At 37.6% G+C, this 25984-nt stretch overlaps 1 protein-coding gene across 7 annotated transcripts in view; it reads right to left on the bottom strand.

The window, feature by feature from the left end:
- Dlg2 (discs large MAGUK scaffold protein 2) overlaps positions 1–25984 on the bottom strand; it is a 1644347-nt gene that overhangs the window by 1319810 nt on the left and 298553 nt on the right. For all 7 annotated transcript variants that reach the window (XM_057756268.1, XM_057756265.1, XM_057756266.1 and 4 more), the window contains one exon: positions 15964–16038. In XM_057756268.1, coding sequence (XP_057612251.1) covers positions 15964–16038 — 75 coding nt within the window. The remainder of the gene's footprint in view (positions 1–15963; positions 16039–25984) is intronic.

Here is a 25984-nt window from a genome sequence, read left to right as displayed (position 1 = left end):
TGATCAGAAACAAAACAACAGACAAGTTTTGTATCCATCCCTGTATGATTCAGTAAAATCAGACCAATGGGCTGTAGACAAGTAGATGTGTACGCTACTTGTCTACAGTCTTGAATGTAATTGTCTTGAATGCTCTTGAATGCGTGCCCATCACGAAGAGGATCAGAAGCCTTCTTCTGTTTGCTGTTAGAAATTTCACTGCAACTGTAAGGCACAAAGCTTCTGGCAACCCTTAGCTTTGAAGTCTCTGGTGAACTGCGATTGCTGTTTTGTTTGTCTTTATGCACGATAAATTATATAACTGTCGGACCTGATTTTATTTTTCACAGTTCAGTGATTCTTGGTCATCTTTATCATGCATATGAAATTACGTTAGACACTGAAGATATTCTCTGTCCTTGAGGAGCTGCTTGTGGTTGCAATCTAGACAAACACATTTAACAATTAGAGCATTATGCCAAACGAGGTTACACCTATGGATGTGGCAAGATGGTGATGAGAGCGGTATAGTAGCTAACAGAACACGGAGGAAAGGGACCACACTGTGTAGCGATGTATCTGACACCAGGGTCCATGAGTAAGAGAGGGAACCCTTTCTTCCACTGTGAGCACATCCCAGGAAGTTGCATTTATCTCCTCTAGATATGTAATTCTGCTGTTCTTCATACTAAGAGTTCTATCATCTCAGAAGTCAGACCCACTCATTCTTATTTCACATAGTAAATAGGACCCGTACCACTCAGTACCTCTCCAAGTCCCCCTGACACATCAACTTCCTTTTGTCTCCACATATCAATCTGTAACTGCCTGTACTTACATATCGGGTACCAACCGTGACACTGTCTGTAGCTATTATGAATTCCCTCTTCTCCGAAAGCATTTGTTACTAAATGAGACCTCATCTCGTGTATGTAACCTCTTGTTCTCAATGCTGCATGTCGGAAGTTGTCAATAAAGAGCAAGCTTTGATTGATGCAGAATACATAGAATAATCATTTCTTACTCTTTTCGCCCCTGCCCCCACTTTGTTGAAGCCGCAGCACCATGACACCCTTGTGAAGTCACCTAGTGTGCATTTGTCCTTTACTTAGTAGCTTTCTTGGCTTCATCAACTTTTAAATGTGCTTGGCTTATATTAGAGAAACAAAATTCTTAGCAGTCAACATGGTATCTGTGCTTCTGTTTCAAAGACTCTTCGGACTCAACTTGTCCAGAGCAAGTTCCCCCACTGCTGATCTTAAAAGGCAGCCTTCGCCCAAGGCCCAGGATCCAGCTGGTAGCGTACTTCCTCTCTCTAGCTGCACAGTCACTCCAGGATTCAGAATACTTGCTCCTCTCTCTCTTTTTCTATCACCAAGACAAGTCACACTACAGCTATCCTTGAAAGTTGTTTTTTCTTTTTTAAACAATACCTTCTACCTCTTATTATTTCCACTTTCCACCTGTTCTTTACTTAGCAGTCAGAACAATGATTTCAAAACTCCAATACAAGCATGTTTCCTGAGTGGCTCCACCTTGCTCAATTCCCTGTAATACTTCAGTGAAATTCTGAGCCTGGTCTGGCATGTGCCTTCTACCATTCTCTCTCCTCCCTTGTTCCCCACTACACTGTCTGCTACTCTCCCCAGTGGCCTTCCAGTTTTTCTGAACTGTAACTTTCTGTAACAGGTCATAGGCTATACTGTTCGTGCTTCCCAAATGAATCAATACGTTTTCTTTCCCTAGTTGATTTATTTTTCAAATTTAAATTTAATTAGCATGTTGTTTAGATATCTTTGTGTGTGTGTAATTTTCTTCTCAAATATGTATTTATCCTCTTCATAGAAATCACCCAATTACTTATTTATCTTCACCTATCCACCTATTTACTCTCTTATTGCGTCGTCTGTGAGGGGAGGGACCATGTCCATTTCCTTGCACCACTTGAACTAGGACAGTGTCTTAGACACAGGAATACACTGCACATATGCACTGCGTTAATTAAGGATAAAGGGAGGAGAGCTTGCTTTATGAATGAAGTGGAGATGGAAGAAATAATAAGTTATGTATCTACAAACAGCGCAGAGTATGTTGCTATGATGAACTAGCTAGAGGAAACCACAGTTCTGAAAACACGAAATGTCAAACTCCCACTCTTCCCAGTGGCATGTCTTCAAATAGACAGCTGTAAACAGAATGCTTTGCGCTATCCTCCAAGAGCCTATATGTCTGCTGTCAGGGGCTTTCCTTAGCCACATTCCTACCAAATGCCTCTTCCTGTTAACCATGGCAGTTTGGCTCGTTCGGTCCACACAGAATAAGGCCATGAATACCCTGGTCTGGGAAGGGCCGGGAGAAAGGCGATGACTTTTACACCTGCTCTAAAATTGTGTGAGCTGTCCGTATATTATGGACAACACATGCCTTCTTTAGAGGTGGAATGGAATTAACTGTGTTATTTATTTGAATATTTTGTCTTGGCAACATGCATTTGCCCATTTAAAAACAGATGCTCAGAATCAGTACTCTTACCAACAGAAGAAAACCAAGCATACACCTTCAGACAACCCTGACTATACATAAGAGAGGAAGGATAACTGTACCAGAATCCTTTTTACATCATCTCATTGACTCCATCCTGGGGACGTAAAGGACTTGAGAAATTTCCCCAAGTTGTGTAAGCAGTAGAGATGGGGCTGTAGCCTCTTTCCAAGTGACCGCAAAATCCGTGCTGCTTCTCACGTGTACCAAATAGGACGGTCAGAAGTGAAATCCAGGGACTCTGTCTGCTTGACTAGTGACAGAGAACAGTATCGCCCTTGGCCGTTCAGTTCCCACCCAGCTGCTATCCTGATGCCCAGGGGCAGGGAGAAGAGATTCTCTGCGGCTTTCTCACAGGTGTCCTCCCAGACCTCAAGACCGCACAACCAAAACACTTCCGCCTATGCCTACTATACAAAACTACGTTTGGAAAAACGTTGTGCACATGAAGTTTTAGCCCAGAATGCGTTTTTGCTTCCCGGCTATAAATGGAGTACAGCTTTTAAAGAAAATGCTGGCACTACCTAAAGAGCAACGGAGTGTGACCAAATCCACGGCAGAAGCAAACTGCTCTGGGAACAATATTTTTTAAGAAATTTATTTAAGAAATATTATTTATAGTATATATTTAATTAAAGCATGGATATTAAATTATGCAAAATATTTGCTTCACCAAAATGCAATTTAAAATAGCCCTCAAAATCAATTAGCATATTTATCTCCCATATGTTGAGAGGTTTATCCAATCCAGATACAAATAGCCCTAACTTCTTTTTTTTTTTTTAAATATTTATTTATTTATTATGTATACAGTATTCTTCCTATGTGTATGCCTGAAGACCAGAAGAGGCCACCAGACCTCACTACAGATGGTTGTGAGCCACCATGTGGTTGCTGGGAATTGAACTCAGGACCTTTGGAAGAGCAGGCAATGCTCTTAACTGCTGAGCCATCTCTCCAGCCCCTAGCCCTAACTTCTTAATTAGGTGTTTGAATATACGTGGGCTAGCAAGTAAAGCTATTCAAATATTTATATATAGTATTCTGTTTAGCTACAGTGAAGGAGTAACTTATAAAATCTGGATATTTCCATATACTTTCGGGTTTTGGTTAGATGCATTTCTTGCACTTTTTGTTGGTGAAGGTAGAGAATCAGTCCAGCAGGGGAGCCTTGGAGGGACTTCTTTAATGAGACCAGCACAGGGCCACACTGCCTGTTGCCAGTCCTTGAAGAACTGCAGCGATTCATGTTCCATTTCAGTGTCACGTGCCATTACAGAGCCACTGCAGGCCAGGGTTTGTCTAAATATTTAGTGCAATTCCACTGGGGCCTAGGGTAGGTTGAGGCTGCTTCAAGACCTGTGGCATTGACCCCTGCTCTACATTGGACCTAGGAAGGCATCTGTTGCTTTCTGGAAATAACTTCACTGGTCTGGATTACCTGATGCTAAATCTAATGAGGCTAGTCAGAACACAATCCAAAGCATAGCACAGACAGTGAGAAGAGGAACCAGGTCTAAGGAAGTTAGACAAGAAGACTCCATGCTGGTTTTGAACAGCTCCGGTATTTATCATCCCCTAACTTTAACCTTTTCCAAATTTATGAGTTAGCTACAAAAACCTCATAAAGGTATATTCTTCATAAAAGTATATAATCATAAGAGTATGCTCCCTTACCTTTGTACTATGCTTTTACAATCTCAACTTTCAGAGGGTTTATTCATTAGAAGATTCTTACTCATGTCCCCTTATCTCTAGCTGATCTAGGCATAGTCATGAATATGCAAATCAAGAGCTCTCCATGATGTCTGTGTTTATTCTATGGTGATCTTACACCACCAAATCAGGAAGAAGATGACAGCAAGAGAGGCCTGTGGAGGATTCTTAAGACACGGATGAACTCTGCCTCCTGTTGATGTTCCCATCCTCTTACATTGTGCTGTGCACTCCATATCCAAACCAACCGTGTTTCTAGTCAGCCTTTTAACAAACAAGGGAGGAACTCATTCTTCCATGATACAGTTCTAAAACTTAAATTGACAACACAAACACAACAGTGATTTGTATTTCAGAAAAGACGTTCAGTGTCCCCCAAGATCAATACTGGCTAAAGCACAAATTCACTCCAGTATCCCAGTTACACAGGACGGATAAGAGAAGAATTCACCTGCCTGCCAGTGTGTCTATGTTTGACAAACACTGGCTGGCTGTCATAATTAACTGGAGAGTTTATACACTTTAGGCTTCCTGCAAATGGAGCATGGTGTACATGCAGAACAAAATAAATGTTTATGTTACAAAATAAATCACTATCAGAAAGAAAAAAACTATACTATTTTCAAGTTAACTCCTTTACATTGTCAAACTTTGTATGCTCAGTTACACCCTAGACTCTGTGAAGAAAACTAAGAGTAGACTAATTCATCAGATTCCATTCTTCAGCTATCTTTGAGAGTCAGTAGAGGACCATAAACTCTAACCACTTTGAGAGATCTTCATTGCTCATAATAATATTACAATAAAACAAAATTATCTTGTAGTGTGAACTTGCTATCTCCCAGGAACTGAAATTGGCATATTTATATGGTATCTCTAATTTTGAGATAAAATTCTTTTTTTTTTATTTATTTATTTATTATGTATACAATATTCTGTCTGTATGTATGCCTGCAGACCAGAAGAGGGCACCAGACCCCATTATAGATGGTTGTCAGCCACCATGTGGTTGCTGGGAATTGAACTCAGGACCTTTGGAAGAGCAGGCAATGCTCTTAACCTCCGAGCCATCTCTCCAGCCCCCTAGAGATAAAATTCTTGAAAATAAAGTATGTATTAATTGCTACATTTATTTGATAAGGGCAAAGGGAAGCAAAGAGATTGTGATACATTGGCTCCAAGGCAGAAAGCTCGTGAAAGACTTCTAACAGTCTTGTTTGAGTCCAAAAGTCATTATTTCATAATGCAGTCTTCTTCAGTAATGGGTAAAACTGCTAACGGCAAGTGACAGCATCTACCCAAAGCAAACTGTGTACACAGTATTAGGGTCCCTTTCTAACATTTGTCTATCTCCCAAAATCACTGCTGGCTAAAGAGCAAATTCAATCCAGCTATACAGGACAGATAAGAACAATTCACTACCCGGGAAGTGTGTCTAGGTTTGAATAGCCGTCTGTCGGAATTAACTGGATAGTTTATACGCTTTAGTCTTCCTGCAAATGGAACATGGTATACTTTTAAACAGATATTTAATTAATTTTAATGATGGTATCCATAACTTCAGCTAGAAAACACAAGAGTAATTATGATTTCTTCTTCAGAAAGTTTGTGTATGATTGATTTTAGCTTTGACTGTGTTGACTCATGACCAATATTTATGAACATTATGATATATGGCTGTAATAAATAATTCCTACCACTGGAAAGTTGAAGAGCTTGTACTTGATTTTTCATACCTTATTCCTTCCTCACTGCTGGCTTCCATTTTCATGTCTATTAATAAAACAGGTTTTATGGACGCCCTCCTATTTCTGTATTTGCTCTAATAATCTGTGTCATATAATGGACTAGGTAAAAAGATAACATGTTCACTAAAGGTGCACATAAATATGGTTAGAAATAAGGTGCTATGGATCATCAGGATCACAAATGTGTACCTAAGAAATTAAGCAGACCACACAGTAAACACATCCATCACTGAAAAACGGAGTGTTGCACTCAGGATATGAATTCTGAAATCAAACAGAGTTTGTTGAAATCACCTTCCTCACAATGATTCTCTGCTTATGCCACATGGAAGAACAGACATAAGCACAGTAGAATAGAATGAGATCCATAATATTTTTATACTTGGTAGATTCTCAACAAGAGTGCAAAGGCAATCCAGTGAGTAAGGAATAGATCCTTTTTCAACAAGAAAAGCTACAAAACTTAGATAACTGCTCATGCCAACATAAAACTGGACCCAAAATGGATCAGAGAGCAAAATCTAAGAACTAAAACTACAGAATGCAGAGAATATAGAAAAGCAAGTCTTTGTGACCTTGAATTACATATAGGTTTCCTTAAAATGATGTAGTTAGGAAGATATGTTAGGCACCATCAATATTTAAAAATTCCTATTTTGGACATCAGTACAAATAAGTGATCAAAAATTAACAGAATTGAAGTGAAAATATTACTATCATAAGACTTCAAGCAGTGTCCAGAACACAGAAGGACTTTTACAACTCAATAATTTAAAATAATTAGATACGGAGAAAAGTTTTTTATGGACATTTTTACAATGAGAATAAGCAAATGGGCACTAAGTGGATTAAAAGATATTCAATATTGCTAATTATTAGGTAAATGCAAATCAAGCCCCAAACAAATATGTTTTGGACCTATTATATCTATAATAAGATGGTATGCCAATAACAAGAACCGATAAGAATGTATAGAAAACAAAACATTTATTCATGCTATTCATGAAATTATAAAATCATACAACTTTTAAAAAGAAGCTTGAAACATCCTCATAAATATTAAACATAGAGTGACAGTATGACCCAGGAATAATAAATTTATATATTCAATAAAATTGAAAATGCATGACCACATTAAAAACTCACACAAGAATATCCATGATATCCAAAGTATAAGCAGTTCTTTTCCCTATAAGATGGTAAATGGATTAACAAGGAGTATTATAGCCAAATAGTATCTGCCAAATAATAATAATAATGGATCCATATATGCAATAACACAAGAATTCTGAAAACACGCCAAAATCAAAGCAGCTATTACAGAATATTATACAAGCCTAACTTCAGTAATTATCCAGAATAGGTAAGTCTAGAAGGGAAAAAAGATTTATGGGACAGGAAGGTGAACAAGAAGGGTCTGTTGTAGAGTGTAGAGTTTTCTTCAGGGTCACTCCTAAAACACACACACACACAAAATGTCTTTTAAAGTCACATTCTTCCTGTAGTTTATCAAATATTAGTAGAATGGCAAAAGGAAGCAATTGGAAAATATTGTGAGGACCCAAGACAGTCAAGTTGTGTAAAAAGAGAATTAGAAGCAAAATATTTCAGCATAGAGAAGAGAGAAAGCTGGGGACACTGAGCTCCAACTGTGTTGAGCTTAGTTTTATGGTGGGCTTGCCTTTGGTTTCCCCTGGATGAGGACCAGTTCATCTCGTCGCTTCAGATTTTGACATCCCCGGGTTTGCTTACTTTTCTACAGGCTCCTATTCTACTTGGTAGTATTTATGTGTGTTTTCTGGAAAGGCCTTTTCATGGACCAATCCCTATGGGACAGTGCCCCTCTCCAGAAATGCCACTGGGCTTCCTTGCTGGGCATGTTTCAAAGATCATAACAGAAACCTTTTATGTGAGTACTTCAGCTCTCAGTAGTCTTTAAAGCCAGGGAGAACACAAATATAAATGCAGAGTGTTCTCATGACTGGGAAAGAAGGAAAGAGCAGGACTATCTATGCATCAACCCTATCATCCCAATATTTTCCTGATGTCCAGCCCACAACTAGAGCAAAATCGACACCAGAGCCATCCACGGAGCTCTTATTTATTAAAGTATATTGAGTTTTTTCCTGAGATAATTCCCCTTGAGATTTCCTTCCAAACCCATGATGACCGCCCAGATGGCCACATACACTCTGGTCCCAGTGCCCACCAATTTAAGGTCCTGTGCACTGCAATTTTCTGTAATTTTCCTAAAACTATGATCATCTGATAATGGCCTAACTTTTTATTACGTAAAGACACTGTTCATAGTATGAAAACTGTGCTCTAAAAAAAATAAAAATTGTGCCTTCTTTAGAAAGGCAATATTCATCAGAGCCATCATGGGTCCAATTTCCCAGCAGAAGAGTGAGCCAATGGTTCTGTCCTTATGAGAACTCTGAAAACTCCCAGAGAGCAGACACAACGATTTTATGAAGGCTATGTGTTTCTGAGTGCCATGGTCTGGATATGTGAGCTCCAGGCAAAGTTAAGAAACATCAGGATCACTGAAGAAAAAAACAAACAATAGTGTGGAAGAGGAAAACTTATAGCTCTTTTGTTATATAATGTGTCACCAAGTACATGTAAATTTACCCTTGTTGTTTCCTGTCATCTTTTGAGAAATATGAGGATGTGTTTTAACTCATCACTAGTGAATAACCAAGATTTGATGTACTGAGTACAATGCTCTAATTTTCAAATATTTGCACTAAATTAAAAATATTTCTCAGATCTACTGCAACTAACATGCAGAATATATAACAATATATAGTTATGGTAGCATCATTGATAAGCTCCATAGTAACGGGGACATAATTTCAATCTATCTTTTAAAAACACTTCTCTTAACATTATTCTTTTAAGTTCTAGTAACCAACAAAAATGTGCAGAGATGCAATAATTCTAGCCAGGTACTGAATAGTTAGTAATTTTTGATGTGTCCAATAACATCCATCACTGAATAAGATCTAGTAAATTCAAGTAACCAAGGATTTGGCCAAGGGTATTCCTCAATAGTATCAGGTATATGTACATGTTATATCCATACCTAGCAGTGCATAGAAATGCCCTAAAATATCACCCCACCTCCTTGCAATTGGTTAAGTTTAATGTCCTTGATTGCTACATGTCAGGAGCTAATTTCTAGCCAAGTTTAGTTGTGGGATATCTACCTGTCTTTGCCCAAGTCACAAAACACATGGACATTTTCTCAATTGTTTAAAAGCAGCAGAGATCCTTCCATTTTCTGGTATCTTCTTCAATTTCTTTCTTCAAAGACTTAAAGATCTTGTCATACAGGTCTTTCACTTGTTTGGTTAAAGTTACCCCATTATATTTTATATTATTTGTGGTTATCATAAAGTATGTTGTTTCTATGATTTCTTTCTCAGTTCGTTTATCATTGTATATGGAGAGATACTGATTTTTTTTTAGTTAATCTGTATCCCGCCACATTATTGAAGGTGTTTATCAACTATAAGAGTTCCCTGATAGAATTTTTGAAATCACTTACATATACTGTCACATCATCTGCAAATAGCGAAAATTTGACGTTTTCCTTTCCAAGTTGAAGTCCCTTGATATCCTTTTGCTTACTTATTGCTTAGCTAGAACCTCGAGTACTATATTTAAAAAATATATATATATATATATATATATATATATATATATATATATGCTGAACAGCCTTGTCCTGTTCCTGATTAGAGGAATCACTTTGAGTTGCTCTCCATTTAATTTGATGTTGACTGTCAGCTTACTGTATATCGCTTTTATTATGTTTATATATGTTTATTATGTTCCTTATGCCCCTGATCTCTCCAAAACTATTATCATGAAGGGGTGTTAGATTTTGTCAAAGGCTTTTAAAGCCTCTAATGAGATGACAATGTTATTTTATTTCAGTTTGTTTATTTGGTAGATTACATTGACAAATTTTCATATATTGAACCATCCCTGCATCTCTGGAATGAAGCCAACTTGATCATGGTGGATGATTTTTTAAATGTGTTCTTGGATTTGGTTTGCCAGCATTTTATTGAGTATTTTTGTATCAATGTTCATGAGTAAGATTGGTTTATAATTCTCTTTCTTAGTAGTGTCTTTGTGTGGTTTGGGCATCAGGGTAACTGTAGCCTCATTTTAAAAAAAAAAGAGTTTGGCAACGTTCCTTCTGTTTCTATTGTGTGAAAAATTTAAGAAGTATTGGTATTAGCTCTTTGAAGTTCTGGTAGGATTCTGCACTGAAACAATCTTGTCCTGGGCTTGTTTTGGTTGAGATACTTTTAATAACTGTTGAGTGGCTAGAGTTCTGTTTAAATTGTTTTTATCTGATCTTGATTTAATTTTGGTATGTGGTACCTATCCAGAAAATAGTCTATTTCTTTTAGATTTTCCAACTATATGGAGCACAGGTTTTCAAAGTATGACCTAATGATTCCCTGAATTTCCTCAGTGTTTGTTGTTACGTCCCCCATTTCATTTCTGATTTTGTTCATTTGAATAATCTCCCTCTGCTTTTGGTTAGTTTGGATAAGGGGTGCTCTATCTTGTTGATTTTTTCAAAGAAACATTATTTTGCTTCATGGATTCTTTGTATTGTTCTTTTTGTTTCTATTTTATTGATTTCAGACCTCAGTTTGAATATTTCCTGTTATCTACTCCTCCTGGGGGAGTTTGCTTCTTTTCGTTCTAGAGCTTTCAGGTGTGTTGTTAAGTCACTGGTGTGGGGAGCTTGTCAGTAAGACCAAACCGCAGCCTACATAATGGGAGAAGATCTTCACAAATCCCACAGCTGGCAGAGGGCCGATCTCCAAAATATACAAAGAACTCAAAAAACTAGACATCAGAATACCAAATGATCCAATTAAAAAGTGGGGTACAGGTCTAACAGGAAATTCTCAACAGAAGAATCTCAAGTGAAAAAAGACATTTAAAGAATTGTTCAACATCCTTAGCCATCAGGGAAATGTAAGCCAAAATTACTCTGAAATACCATCTTACACCTGTCAGAATTGCTAAGATAAAAAACACTGATATCAGCTTATATTGAAGAGGATGTGGAATAAGGGGGGCACTCCTCCACAGCTGGTAGGAGTGTAAACCTTGAACAGCCACTTTGGAAATCAGTATAGAAGTTTCTCAGAAAATTGAGACTCAATCTACTTCAAGACTCAGTGATACCACTTTGGGGCATATACCCAAAGGATGCACATTTATATTACAAAGACACCAACTCTGTTTCATAACAGCATTATTTGTAATAGCCACAATCTAGAATCAAACCAGATGCCCCTCAACCGAAAAATGGATACAGAATATGTGGTAATTTACACAGTGGAATAATATTCAGTGCTAAAAATCAGTGACACGAAATGTGCATGTACATGGATGGAGCAAGAAAAAGCTATCCTGAGTGAGGCATCCAAGACCCAGAAAGACAAACACAGTATGCACTCACTCATAAGTGGATATTAGATGTTAAAACAAAGGTTAACCAGGCCACACTCTGCATCCCTAGAGAAACTAGGTAATAAGGAATACTTTAAGAGGGACACATGGATTACCCTGGAAGGAGAAACAGATCTCCTGGGTACACCAGGGGCGAAGGTATGGGTGGGGAGGATATGGTCGTGTTTGGGGAGGGATGGAGAGGGAGAGCAATGAAAGAGATATCTTGATAGAGGTGTCCACTATGGGGTTAGGGAGAAATGTGGTACCAGGAAAACTCCCAGGAATTCACAGGATGACCCCAATTAAGACTATTGGCAATAGTGGAGAAGATGCCTGAACTGGCCTTCCCCTGTAATCAAGATCAGTGACTATTCTAATCGTCATTATAGAACCTTTATCCAGTAACTGATGGAAGCAGATGCAGAGATCCACAGCCAAGCACTGGGTTGACCTCCAGGAGTCCTGTTGAAGAAAGGAAGGAGGAATTATATAAACAAGGGGGGGTGTCAAGATTATGATGGGAAACCCACAAAGACAGCTGACCCAAGCTCGTGGGGGCTCACAGTCTCTAGACCAACAGCTAGAGAGCCTGCACGGGACTGACCTAGACCCTCTGCATGTAGGTGATGCCTGCATAGCTTCTTCTGTTAACGGAACCCCTAGTAGTGGGAACAGGATCTTTCTCTGATGCTTAAGCTAGCTTTTTGCAACCTATTCCCTATGGTGGAATTCCTCTCTCAACATTGATGGGGGAGGGGAGGAGTTTGGTCTTGCCTCAACTTGATATGCCATGCTTTTTTGAATCCCATAGTGGCCTTACCCTTTCTGAGGAGTGAATAGGGGGAATGAAAGGAGGTGGGGGGAAGAAATGGGAGGAGAGGAGGGAAGGGAAACAGGGATTGGTATGTAAAATAAATTTAAAATTTTAATAAAAACTGGAAAACTAAAAGTAGAAGAGAATCAGAACTCCTGATATCTTACCCATGGCCACACAAACTAATAGGGCATTCAGTCTAGTTAAATTTGAAGTGTGGAGTAAGAAGGGATATAGTTCTAGTGCCCACTGTAGTCAAAGAATTAGAGAGAAATCACCATGTGCCTCACTAGAGAACAAATTTATAATTATTCCAGAAGTGTAATTATACCTCTATATCTGTATAATGACTAGGATAAAAAAATCTTAATCTTCAATCCCAATCTATTAGTCCAATAGTCTGGACTAAAAGAGAACCATTTCAGATCTTCTATTACATAGGTGTGGAGTACAAAAACAATCAAAGGAATCAGATGCAACTACACATATAAAGACAAAGACAATTCCACGCAAAGAAATAAATCCCAATTACAATCACTGTGGAGTAAAATACCAAAAAACAACCCTTGGACTGTGGGGAAGAAATGGAGAAGAGAATCACCAGCTCAAAACTTCGTGAAGATAATAGAGACTATTCATTTATTATGTAAGGATATATTAATTTATTTATAACCTGGTTCAATCTCAGAGGATTTGAGACAGTTGAGACATTTTCATAAAAATATAAAGTTATGAATTTCACTATTTCCTGAGAGATAACAAAATGAAAATTAATGCCAAAACAGTTTTACCTACTGGTAGATTTTGTTATGTAACTGTGTGAACTAATAATACAGAATGACTACTCATTCTCTCTCTTGCAAGACGTCATTATAAAGCTCATCTTTGGTGACTCTTTTATACATCCCACTTCTTCAAAGAATCAGATCAGTGGAGTTAATAGACTACTATAAATTTTTAAGTTCCAGTGTTCTAGGAACTTCTGTCTGAAACCGTTCATTGTATTAGCTTTAGTGAACAGGGTTGGAGACTCAGTAAATGTTCCTGGTGCTCTCTTTCTCTTTTGACTACAAGTAAATTAATAACTCCAAATAAATAAATAAAACAAATAATTTGAGAGGAAAGATAACTTAATGATTATTTATTAACCATAAGAATCTTTTCACAGAGTCATATTTCTAAGTAAGTAAAACCTTAGAATGGCCAGTTCTAAGCTTCTCAGCAACCTAAGTTCCCAAAGCCCTTCCTGAAGTCTTGTCCTTTGTGTGAATCAATAGTAATGCCCACCAGTCTGGTATCTCCTCAGGACCGATTTGCAGATTCTCAGAAGCAAAAATCCATCTATCTCTGCTGATATGAGTATCTGCCAGAGAAATCAGTGAGTAGGGGTAAAGCAATCCTAAAACGTCTAAGCATGGTCACTAGAAGGCTACCTCTGTGCTTGGAGGAGTTACCTGCAGCGAAACAAATTGTGACGCACTGCATTAGTCTTCCTGAAGGTATCTTCCCTACTAGGGGATGAGAGTACCCTTCATTGATTATGGAGGAAATTTGTGGACCCAGCAGCTGTTTGAGTCCCCAAACAGAGGACACTGAGTTTCCGAGGCTTGCAGCTGACTATGGGTTTGAAGTAGATTTTAGAGTCAGCACAACTGACTCGTGGTCTACAAGAAGAGTCTTAAAATGCAGTCTTTACTTATTTCTTAAGTTCCTGCAATAAGAAGACCTTGTCTGGAACCCTCTGGCTCCTAAGAGTACTAATAAAGAAGAGAAAACTCTTTACAATGACTCCAAAGACCATATTCTAACAATGCATTGCCAGGGTTCCTTTACTTTGGACTTCAGGTCAAAAAATTATTGGTGTTACACACAGGTTTATCTATTAAAGCAGGAATTCTATTCATTATTACAAGAAAAAGGAAACTAATTCATGACTATATCACCAGCAATTTGTATAAGTGTATGGAATTACTACATTTTGTCTAGTTTAAAGATAAATTTCCCAAAACTCTGTGAGATGAAAAGTACAAAAGGACTCATCTAAAATCAAATACTGCTGAGTTTAAGAAGAGTCAGAAATCTAACACTCCAATAGCCCAGTAGAGAAATCATCTCTAAGTTATTTTGATTCCACAATGGAAGCTCAACCATTGAAGAAGACCAACCAAATGGTCAGATAGAAGCCTCAGTCCATATAAAGAAATCCTTTAGTGACAAAGAAACCTTACCAAAGCCCACATTCGAAGACAGTGCTTACTAAAGAAGTCAACATACTAAAGATTCAGATCTGAGCCCCAGTCATTGGGGACCCTCCCATAAAAAAAAAAAAAAAAAGGATGTACACAGGAATTTGTACATTAGGACCCAGAAGAGCTTATCCCTCTTTGAATAAGCAGGCACATGAATCAGTACTCGCAAGGTAATTTCACCAGGGACACAATAAGATGAGTGACAGATGAAGAACTAAAACTATTAAAACTCATCTTCTGGCGGCAGCAGCAGAGTCCCTGTACACAAGCTCCCCTCTGGCCATCTGCTCACACAAATGAGACATTTTTATTCTTTAAGTCTTTGGCAAGACTAGACTGTTTCTGCACAGCAGGAATCCCTCCAAAATTTAGCTTTGTCATCTCCTTGACTAAAGGTGATTCCCATCATGCCTTCCTTCCTCGTCCAATCAAAGCCAAGGAAAGAAGCTCTGTCCTTTACATAGTCTGAACAAAAAGTCGCCTCCCCGGACATACTGCCTTGACAACACAGCGTAAGTCACACTGTGGCCTCATTTGAGCTGCTTGTACCTCGACAACAGAAGCAGGTATTTAAAAGGCTCCACGTATTACTTCCAGACCACCTCCAGGGAGGGTCAAACCGAAGAAGTGTCCCAAGTAGCTTTCTGGTTTCTTGTCCCATCATACGCATTATTCCATTCCAGACAAACTGTCAGTTACCGCAAGGATAATCCCCAGAGAGGCCACTGCCATCTCTATCAGGCAATGCACATGCAAGAGAATATCATACAAATCAGTCCTTTTCTTTCAATTATTTCTCTGCACAGTGTAATAGATCAAACACAGGAAAAAGAGAGGTAGGGTATCTGGCATCTCTCGCCAGCTCTACGATTGATGTGCTATTCTTACCCCCTGTGTGGTTAAGTCTTCAAACTGCAACCCAAGGATAATAACACAGTACCTGTTTACTTTCAAAGGCACTTGAATAATTCTCAGATAGAAGCATCCACACAAATGCAGAGTCTATTATTATGCCAGGAAGACTTGGGATTGCAAGTCCATTTACTCATCATGATTAAGCCGTCAACAAAACAATGATCAAGTAAAAGCATCTTCTCGAAGGCCTCTCCAAATCAAATACTGCTGAATATGCAGCTATTTAGAAACACACGTGCAAATACATTCATTTTAATGACCATGCAAATCTAACTCATCAATATCTCATTTAGAGAAGTACTTTGCAAGACGTACCTCACTCAAAAGCAAGTGAATAGATTCCCTAATCATAGTAACTTTTTATAATACACTTCTTTCTGGAAAAACAATTTTTCCTATCAAAATGTTTCCTCTACTCTAGGCTTTTAGACCATATTATGCCACATTTCGAGAAGGTTATTCCAGAATAAAGTAATCCTTAAGTCTAGGCAGTCTTAAAGTAACTTACGGAACAATGATGGACAGGCATCCACGTGGGAGCTTCCACTGGACAGTTCTGAGCTGGGCATTTGCCTTGGTTTTGCTAGAAATAAGTAAAAACCATGTTATTTTGTATACATTGCCTATACCAACACACATATGGCATATTTATTATCATTAAGCTGACTGCCATAGTTTACCACAGTCAGAGGGACTACAGAAGCTTCTGGGTATAATTTTTGGCGCAGTCTTACAGAAAATGGCATTTGTATTTCTACCCTTAGCAAGGCATGAGGAATTAGCCTGTGCTTTGTCCCATTACTCTGGGCGCTAGGAATTTGGCACCACACTTACTTAGCAGTTGCCGTTCTAGGCCCCAACAGGAATGGTAGAAACACTCTCCTATTCCAGATACAGCAGTGCTCTAGGCTCTTCAGGTGCACATTGATAAGCTCTGTACCCTACCTCTTTGGAGTGGAGAGAGAGAAAGGCTTATCTGTGGTGCCTCTTGACCACTGCTCATGGTGGGATTCTCTCCAGGTGTTTCTCCCTAAACTCTGAACTCCCGAGTTTAGATTACAAAGGCCTTTCTTGTCCCATCAGAGACAGAAGTGAAGAGAAAGGAAACAGTTTGCTCCAAGAATCAGCAGTCTGACATCCTAAACCCACTTCCAAGACTCTTCTTCCTGTTGAAGAGATTTCTCTCTAATGAAGATCTTTGCTTTTTAATCTGCAAACTGAAGTTCTACTTGGCCTTGTAGGGAAGAGTAAGGAGCCCTTTTAACAGTCTGTGCTATTTTCTCCCTATTGTAAGGGCTAGTCCTCAAAGGAGTGCAGTTCTAATAAAACATCTTGCATTTCTCTCATTGTATACTCAATGATGAGGATATAGGCATTCTGTGATGTTACTCACTGTCATGAAAACCACAGAGATGACTTACCAACCCGCTCAGTTTCCATGGGTTGGTATGGAGCCATAAGATAATTGTTAGTAACCACAATGAATAAAATGAATATCAATAGAGACTATGATGTGATTATACAGGAGAGACTCCAGAGGCTACAAGAAGCTAAGCAATCTCGCCAAGATTCACCCAGCTCTGAAAGGGTACAACTTGGACAGCACTAAGAATCTGACTCACTGCTGTCCATATATATATGTATGCACATACAGATACATATCTATATCCCATATATACATATATATATATACACCTATTTTTATCTGCTCCACTAGGCTACAGAAATATTATCCTACAATCTGATTCCATCTTATCAACCATCCTAACATTTTTGATATAACTGAACAAAATACATAATTACTAATTTCTCTGCTATTATAATGCAAATATTTGGGCATATATGTTTCACTAATTTGTTTTTCAAAAACAGTTTCAAGCACTCTTTATTGAGGTGATTTACTTTCAAGGCAGCAATAAGCTCTGGAATTCTGTATGAGTGATTTTTTGATAAAGTCACTGTAAAAAATTTATACCATCAATCTCTATGTTCAGCCGTGTTGAGTTTTCTTACTTAAATCAAAACATGACATATAGAACTAGCAGGGCCAAAAGGCACATTTTTCAATTATCAGATGACCACAATTTCATGCTAAGCTTGGCCATGTGCCTGCTGCCATGAGATGTTCTTGGTAGCCAAGTGTGCAAAACAGGTTATCATCAAGACGAATTAGTGGGAGCATTATCAATGATGAATACTGATTCTCTTCAGATCACCACAACATACAAGGATAGATGCTAAAAAAAATCATTTTTTTCTAATTTTGATTTATGTTAGATAAATAAGCATACATACATATAGGTTTAAGGCTTTTGGTATAAGAACTAAAATGTTAGTTATTGGGCTAGCACAATAGTTAAGCAGTTGAAGAATTGCCATACAAGTCTGATGACCTGAGCTTGGTATTTAAAAAGAGGTTTTATTGATTCTTTGATAGTTAATAAAAAAAATGTGATGCATCTGTTCACCACCCTCTGGCCTAGCTCCTTACAGATCCACCTTTACCTCACTATATAGCCAACTTTATGTTCTCTTAGGATCACATTGGTGGTGGTGGGAGTTGTAGCAGTGATGGTTGTAGTTTACTTTTTAAACCCATCAAGTCCATTTATTGCCAAAATACTCTTAGCTTATGTGGCAACCCACTGGAGTATGGACAACCGATCACCTTTATTGGCAACTGTCTCTTCTCCCAGTAGCTCCCGGGTAGAATGAGAAATGAGATTTTTGTCCCCAAATCACCCAGCTCCAAGTGAGAATTTTATCTGACTAAAAGCTGCAGAGTTCTTGTGCGTGCTGGCAGACTTATCTGAGTTCATATGCACAGTTTCCCTGTTGTGTCACCTTCCAGTCCTCCACCAACTCTGAACACTCCGCTCTGAGACAATCCATAGACATTGGGGAGAAGGGTGAAATAGCTTGGTTTTATGTCTATTTTGTCCATCTTTATGAAGTGTAAGGCAAAAAAGAAAATCCAATAAGCTTTTGAGTTGTGTGAACCATATAATTGCTCAAAAATGTAATAGATGCAAAAATAAAATGTATTTAACTACAGCACACGAAGAAAGTTGGTATGTCTCCCTTACTCTGCTATATGATATTCAACTCTCTTTCCTACTTTTCTAACCAAGTATATTAGCCTGAACAAAAGGCTTACTAGAGATGTTATATTGTCATAATACGTTTTTAGTTCCTAACTCTGTGGCCAGGAAAAAGTAAGATAGGAAGAAAAGTTGGGCCTTGTGCTTCAGTAATAGTCTAAAGCTCCCATGGGAAAAGTCATTCTAACACCCTTCACCTAACTCTTCTCATCTTATCGTGCTTACTGATCCTCAATCTATCTCATCCTCAGAAATAATGGTGATTTTTTTAAATTAGGAACTTAAATTTGGTGAGTGCTTTCGAATTTACAATGTGTAGACTTTTACAATGTGTATCTGTATTTTTTAAGAAAAAAATCAATCATCTTTTGATACATCAGAGAGGAGAGAACGATGGACTAGAACATCATAGGAATGTGATAGATGTTAAAATCAAAGAAAATGAGAGACGTAGAGATCTCAACCTACATCAACCTGTTTTAATGTAAAAGACCAAAACTTATTGATAGCTTCCTTTCCTCTAGGCATATTGTTCAAGGTCAGTATTATTTCTGAGGATGAGATAGATTGAGGAATCAATATAGTTTTACTTGTGAATATTGTCACTGTTCAAAGACTTCTTAGGTACATACTGTCTTCAGAATGCTTAAAATCATTGCTTTTATAGATTTAAATATCAATATAGCTACATGCTAACATGCAAGATAGAATGGGTATAAAACTAATAAATATATTTTTATGTTATAAACATGTATATAAGGAATTTTGAAAATATTTAATCTAAAATAATATTTATTTTCCATAACTGCTTGTAACTTGCAAGAAAGATGTTACAGATAGGAAATCATATGTTACCAGGATCAAAAGAACAATATAAATTAAAATATATTCACAAGATAGAACATATCAGAAATCCATCCTACAAGCCTACAGTTAAGTAATCATTTTAGGTTTAGGTCAATATATCGGATCTGGCTTCCACCTTAGAAGTTTAACCAATAAGGTAACAAAGCAAGTTGGTACTGAGTCAGAAGGCACCCCACAATTCACTGTTCATCAAGGCAGACTATCCACTCTATTATGGAAGCACTGTGCCTGCTAAAATAATCCTTTATCTAAGACAGAGTGTTGCAAAATGTCCAGTTAAAAGAAATGCATCAATCACATTGTAGATCTAACAAAGAAACTCAGAGGAGAAACTTCTGAAGGACAGCGCAGGTGCCTAGAAGAGAAACCACCTCGAGTTAGATGCCTTTGTAAGATAACAACCAAGTGGTAAAGAGGACAGGGGGAGAAAACAGAATTTAAAAATCCTTTTCCCAACATCAATTTCTGATTTGAATATTCCATAGTGGGAATCTTTCATCTGGGAAGTATTTGAAATTTTGACAATGTTTGGTATTGACTTTTTTTTTTTGGACAGGGATTCTCCGTGTAGCCCAGGCTGGCCTTGAACTCAGAGATAAACCTGCCTCTACCTCCTGAAGGCTGGGACTAAAGGCGTGCACCATCATATACAGCAGGATGGAATAATTTTAATAACTGAATTGAGTACATTTGTAATTTCACAAGATTATGAACTTTGTATTCTTTTTAAGCTATAAAGTCACTTACCGGCTCAAGTTTCAGTTACAGAACAAGTTGGGACCACTGACACTTTGCCATTAAAAGCAAACAATGTGGAGCATGGGGAAAAAGTGGGTCTAACGACTGTATTCTTGAGTTTGTTGTCTAGCCTGTGTAGCCTAGCTGGTTGTCTTATTTAGAGATGTAAAGAAAAGACTTGGTTATTATTTTTCTTTTGAATTTGGACCATAACTACACATGGGTCTCATTATTCTTTCCTGATCCTACTGTGTTTTTGTTTTGCTTTGTTTTCATTTATTGCATTTTGAAAGATATTTTAAAGAGGTTGGATTAATTTGTTTCTGAGGAAACAATTACTGAGACAGAAGTCATGTTTTTGGTCATTCTCTATAGGATGCTGAGAACAAGAACCATTCAGTGGGCAGTGATGATGGTACCAAGTCTGCTCATCCTAAACTTGTCACTCTAGGAAAACAACTGACCAGGTTAGCAGAGGTCCAGTTGTGACTAACTGATACATTTAATGACTTAACACAATACATTAAAATCATGTTTTAAAAGAATTTTTCTTAGTGAGGGGTGAACACTACACGTACCATTGAGTTTAAGGGCAAATATTTATAGTTTGTTTTAAGCCTTGTGCTGGTTAAGTGTATTAGTGACTGTAGATTCTCCTTCAAGAACCATGACTTCATTAGCATGAAATAATTAACTATGTTTCCTGTACCTGGTATAGCATTCCTCTTATTGAATGGGTCTTAACTTAATGGGTCTTAATTGGAGAACTTTTGGTTACTGCCAAGATACACTACTGCACCACTAGGGTTACTGTCATGTTGGTTGTTGGTGTAGTTCATAATAATAGATAGACGGTTAGGGCTATTGATTGCCTACCTCCTTTGGAAGCCTTTATGATACCTTCTGGTACCACGAAAGCTAGTACTCAGGGCAGAGACATTCATGTCAGTTGCAGTTAGGAGGTCTCTGGGCTATTTCTGAGGTGCAATAGAGACTTACCTTCCACCTCTAAGAATCCACCAAGAGTAATAGGAACAGGCTGTACATTTTGGGTGTCTCCCTGGCCAACAACTCAAAGAAACAATGGCTTCTCATGTATGATATGGGGGTGGTATAAGGCATTCTTTAGTTTTTGGAGAGAGCATCCTACAGAAAACCATTACCAAATAAAATTCAGAATTGTGGAGCTCATTTTCAAAAGACACATCTTCAAGGGTCCCACACGTAAGTCTAAGGGGAAATTACAGAAGAGGGGGCAGAGAGATTGTAAGAGGCAAAGGTTCTTGTAATATGCTGTGGGATCATGGCTTTAGTAATGTCAGAAGCACATCCATAAAGTCTCTCCAGCATGATTGTCCAAAGAAGAACTGAAGAAGGATGACACCAATGGCCATCCATGCCAAAGTGGAAAGAGAAAAGTCTAGGAAGCCTCAACTTATATAACCTTAGGATGCTGAACTATAGGCTACTGAGAAAAGCTGAGAGAGGAAGAGGTGCTCTTTCCCAGGAAAGAGGACACCAACTGGTTTCCCGAAGTCAAGTGATCAGTCCTGAAAACATACATACAATAACTTTATATGAATGGAGCAGGCTGTATTTATGTACTTAGGAGTATATGCATATGTATATATATGCATGCAATTTATAATTAATAAAAATGAGGTCATGAGTTTATAGGAAAGTGGGGAAGGATGTATGGGAGGGCTTGAATGGAGAAAGGGGACAGAGAAATGTTGTGATTATATTATAATCTCAATTTTTAAATTTTTAATGACTTAGTTACCAAAATTTATGAAAGCAAGTAGACTGTAAATTCTCAGACAAGACTGTTTTAAAATAATAAACAGAAGCTGTAGCTATGACTTGATATTGCATGGTTTCAAGAGAGGAAAGATGGGGCAGTTGGAATTAGAAATCATTACTCCCCTGTAGTATTGACTTTCACAGGCACGAGTTAACAGTCAAGTGTTGTAAGGATATTGTTAACTCACTTTATCATTATATCTGTCCCGAGAGCTTGTCAAGGGAACGGCTTGGTGTTGAGAGAAGCCCATTGCATCTGGGCTAGACTGTCAGAGTATTAGTTACTATTACTTATTCCTCTAGACGGTTTGGGGGTTTAGCCTCTGTGAGTTTGAATTTCTCCTTGTAAAATAGTCAAACTCACCCCCAGTTTAAAGAATTGCTGTAAAGAGGCTAAGTACGTTGGAAAACAGTAAGATGTGTGACTTACAGCCCACTCTCCTGTGCCACTTAGCTCCTCTGAGCTGAAATCCTCACCTCTGAGTATAAAATAATAATATTTACCTCGCAGGATTACTATGAAAATTAAATGAGAATCAGTGTGAGGAGCTGCTCGGCGGATACCAAGAACTTCAGCTTTTAGTGTCATCTGGAGCTTTTTGTTAATAAAAAAGATGCACAGAGAGGAAGAGGGAGGGAGAGAGGGAGAAGGAGAGAGAGAGAGCGCGCTGGGGCAGTTCTAAGATGACTAAGTAGTTGGGAATCTAAATTGACTTTACAGTTGGGATACTGAACTTGAGATCACTAGCCTGCCAATATTTCTAGGAAATGCAACGTATTTTTAACAATGTGTACACACATGTGACAATATTCTTTTGAGTTCTAAATCTTCCACATTATACATTATGTGCAATGTACATTTATATATAATAATCTAAGCTTTGAAGTCCAAGATTTTAAAACATAGTTTTATAAAGTGCATTAAATGTAATTCATATTTGCATTCTGCCAGTGCATCCTACCATGAAGATAAACCAAAAATGGGCTAAAATTGATCTTTCCTCCTCACAATGAAGAAATTTTAGGCATGATCTATGCCACAGTCTACACTGGAAGATCCTGTCTATTATATCATAAACTACAAAGTCCAGTGGAAACAGAATTGACTCTAACTTCTATAAATACCCAACTACATTCCTCTCTCCAAATATATTCAAAATTTGCAAATAACAAAACATTTTAGGATTAATAAATAAATAGTTAAAAATATGTGAAACTTCAGGATTCCCAAGTAAGGTCAATGTTGAGAAGGAAGAAGGTGCCTTTCAGAAACTAGATGAGAAAAATTTATTTTGTTCTCACCATTATTATAGACACAGAGAAGAAGCCTGAAGACATTCAGCAGACTCAATTCTTTCTGAAACTAACAATTCTACTTCCTGAAAGTTATAGCATCTGCATTTGAAAGGGGACAATTACCACATTCCCAAAGAATAAAAAATTTTTAAATGAGGCTTCTGATAAAACATAATTACAACCTATTAAAATGTATTTCATATCAGTTGTTTCCCTCATCTTGGATTTTATAGCAGGCATATATGTTGGATGGTACTTTCTGAAAGCTAGACATGAAAGGCCGGCCATCAACTTAAATGTACAGGATTTTCTCTTCCCACAACACTCAGATACTTAAAATAATGTGAAAGTCAACAAAAATGTGGAGTCAGTTGATATACTTGTAGATATGCAGTGTTCTGACATCTATAAATATTTATTTGGGGAAACTTTTTAAACAGTAAAGAATGAGCAATTTTTTGTGGATCAGGTGCCAGAGACAATACTAAGTCGTCAGCCAAGAAGAACCAGCCATTAGATTCATCCTCGACTTAAATAGCACTTCACAATGCCAAAATAAAGTGCATGTGTATTAATTCAGGACAACTCTAGTTTTTGAAAAAAATAACAAAAAAATACCATGGATTGAAACCAGAAAAGAGTCATAACAAAAACAAGGATGGAGAACTTATTTGGGTAAAATTGAACATTTTTACTCATAGTTTATTTAAGAAATAATTTTCAAGTTTTTTTAAAATCATGGGCAGGTTACATTTAGGAATAAATGCATCCATATATGCATGAAATAACAATTAATAAAAGAAGATGTAATGAATTTGAAGGAGAGTAGACATGGGCATAAAGGAAGTTTTGAAGAGAGGAACGAGAAAGGAGACATGTTGCAATTATTTTTTAATCTCAAAAATTAAAAAGTATTTTTAAATATCCCTAATTTTCTTTGTATTAGCATGGAATATGGATGAGATAAGCTAAAAATCTTAATTTTTTGCGTTTTCATACAACCAAAATGACTGCCAGTGTAGATCAGCAGTGTGGTTTATATCTTGAAATATGACTTTTGGAGGAATATTCTTTTATCACTTTAATTAAGCGGCCTTCAAAGAGATTCTCCACTGATTACTTCCCGTCTTATAAAACTCTTTCATTACTCTTAGTCACTTTTCTCAGGGGCCTTATCATATCATCAATGGAACACTGAAACGACCTAAAGCTTATCCACGGAATAACGAACCTACTAGGAGGCCCCTTGAGTATAGTGCCCGTGTCACATGTGTGGGGCTGCATGTGCCTCAAATGACAATCAGGGTAGGATGAAGTTTCTTGTGAAGGTTACACAGGGTAAGATCATCCAGTGAAGTGATACATTTTTCTCCCTCTGAAATGAAAACCAAGAAAAAGCAAAGGCAGAATATCTGAGGTAGCTTCCTAGACAAGCTCACATCCAGGAACCGATTAACCTGACTTAAAGGTAATACTGTTACATACTGCATTTTGACCAGTTCTCTCGTGGTTGGTATGGGAGAAAGAGCACAGGTACCTAAGGAGAATGAAGCCATCGTAATTTCACATTGAATAGCTTTTTGACCATTTTCAGTGTTCCAGTAGTGAGAATACCCTGTGTAATTAAAATATAGCCCCACAGTATATTTGTGGTAAGTAAATTTTATATATGTTAACAAGACATATTATTTTCCCATGAAACAAGACCACGTATCACATCATATCAAATCATGGTGTACTTACATGGATGTGAGTTGTGATCTTTTCCCAAAGCCTGATTTGGCTGCTTTAGTTTTTGTTGAATACAAAACATGCAGCTGACATCTGACTATCTTTACACTTGAATAAAAGAAGCTTGAATTATGATCGCGATAAGATGACTTAGTAAAGATGAGATCCAAATGTCAGTTTTCGGGATGTATGTGAGAACTTTTACCTCTTAAGTCCATTTCTCTCAAATTGAATTGCTAGTTTACACATCATTTCAGGCCTTCCCCTTAGTTACAGATAAATTCACCTGTTGTCTATCTCAGCTGAGTTCTCTATCCATCAATGTGAAAACAATCTTCTTCTTCCACTTATGGGAAAATATATATTACACACTATATATCCTTGTCTGAATGTATAAATGTAATTAAACACTCAAGAATTCAAATGTGTATCTATATTCACAGAGACAAACATTCATATTTGTGGAACTAAAAGCGTTGAGAAAGCAAATCCATGGATTTACTGAAATACATATTAATGCCTGTAAAAGAGTGAACCTTTGTTCATCTTTGGTATCAGTAGCAAGCAAAGTGGACGGCTCATAATGTGACTAAGAAACCTTCCATGTCTTCACAGAACTCACACTCTAGAATGAGATACACACATATAAAACCAAAGTGTAGGATGAGATCTAAAACAAACACAAATGCACACAACCTGCAATGTGCTAAGTGTAAGAAGCATGGCTGGCTTCTTACACTTAGAGCACAGTGCCAAGGGGATTATTTACAAATCTGTATTGCGATGAGTCTTAAATGTTAAGAAAGGTTATATTAGGCAATTGTCAGGCTTGGGAGTTAAGAAGGCATTCTATGTATGCAGTGAAGCAGGCATAAAGAAAACAAAGGGTGGAATTCTCAAGAATCCTAGGAGAACCAACTATCCATGACTGTAGCTGGTTAAGGACCCATCGGTGATGGTCTTCAGATTCTAAAACTCCAGTGATTTCTGAGG

The sequence above is a fragment of the Chionomys nivalis genome, chromosome 23 (genome assembly GCF_950005125.1).
Source record: "Chionomys nivalis chromosome 23, mChiNiv1.1, whole genome shotgun sequence".
Classification (NCBI taxonomy): Eukaryota; Metazoa; Chordata; class Mammalia; order Rodentia; family Cricetidae; genus Chionomys; species Chionomys nivalis.
The sequence above is the reverse complement of the archived record's forward strand: the minus strand, read 5'-3'. Positions and strand labels throughout refer to the sequence as shown.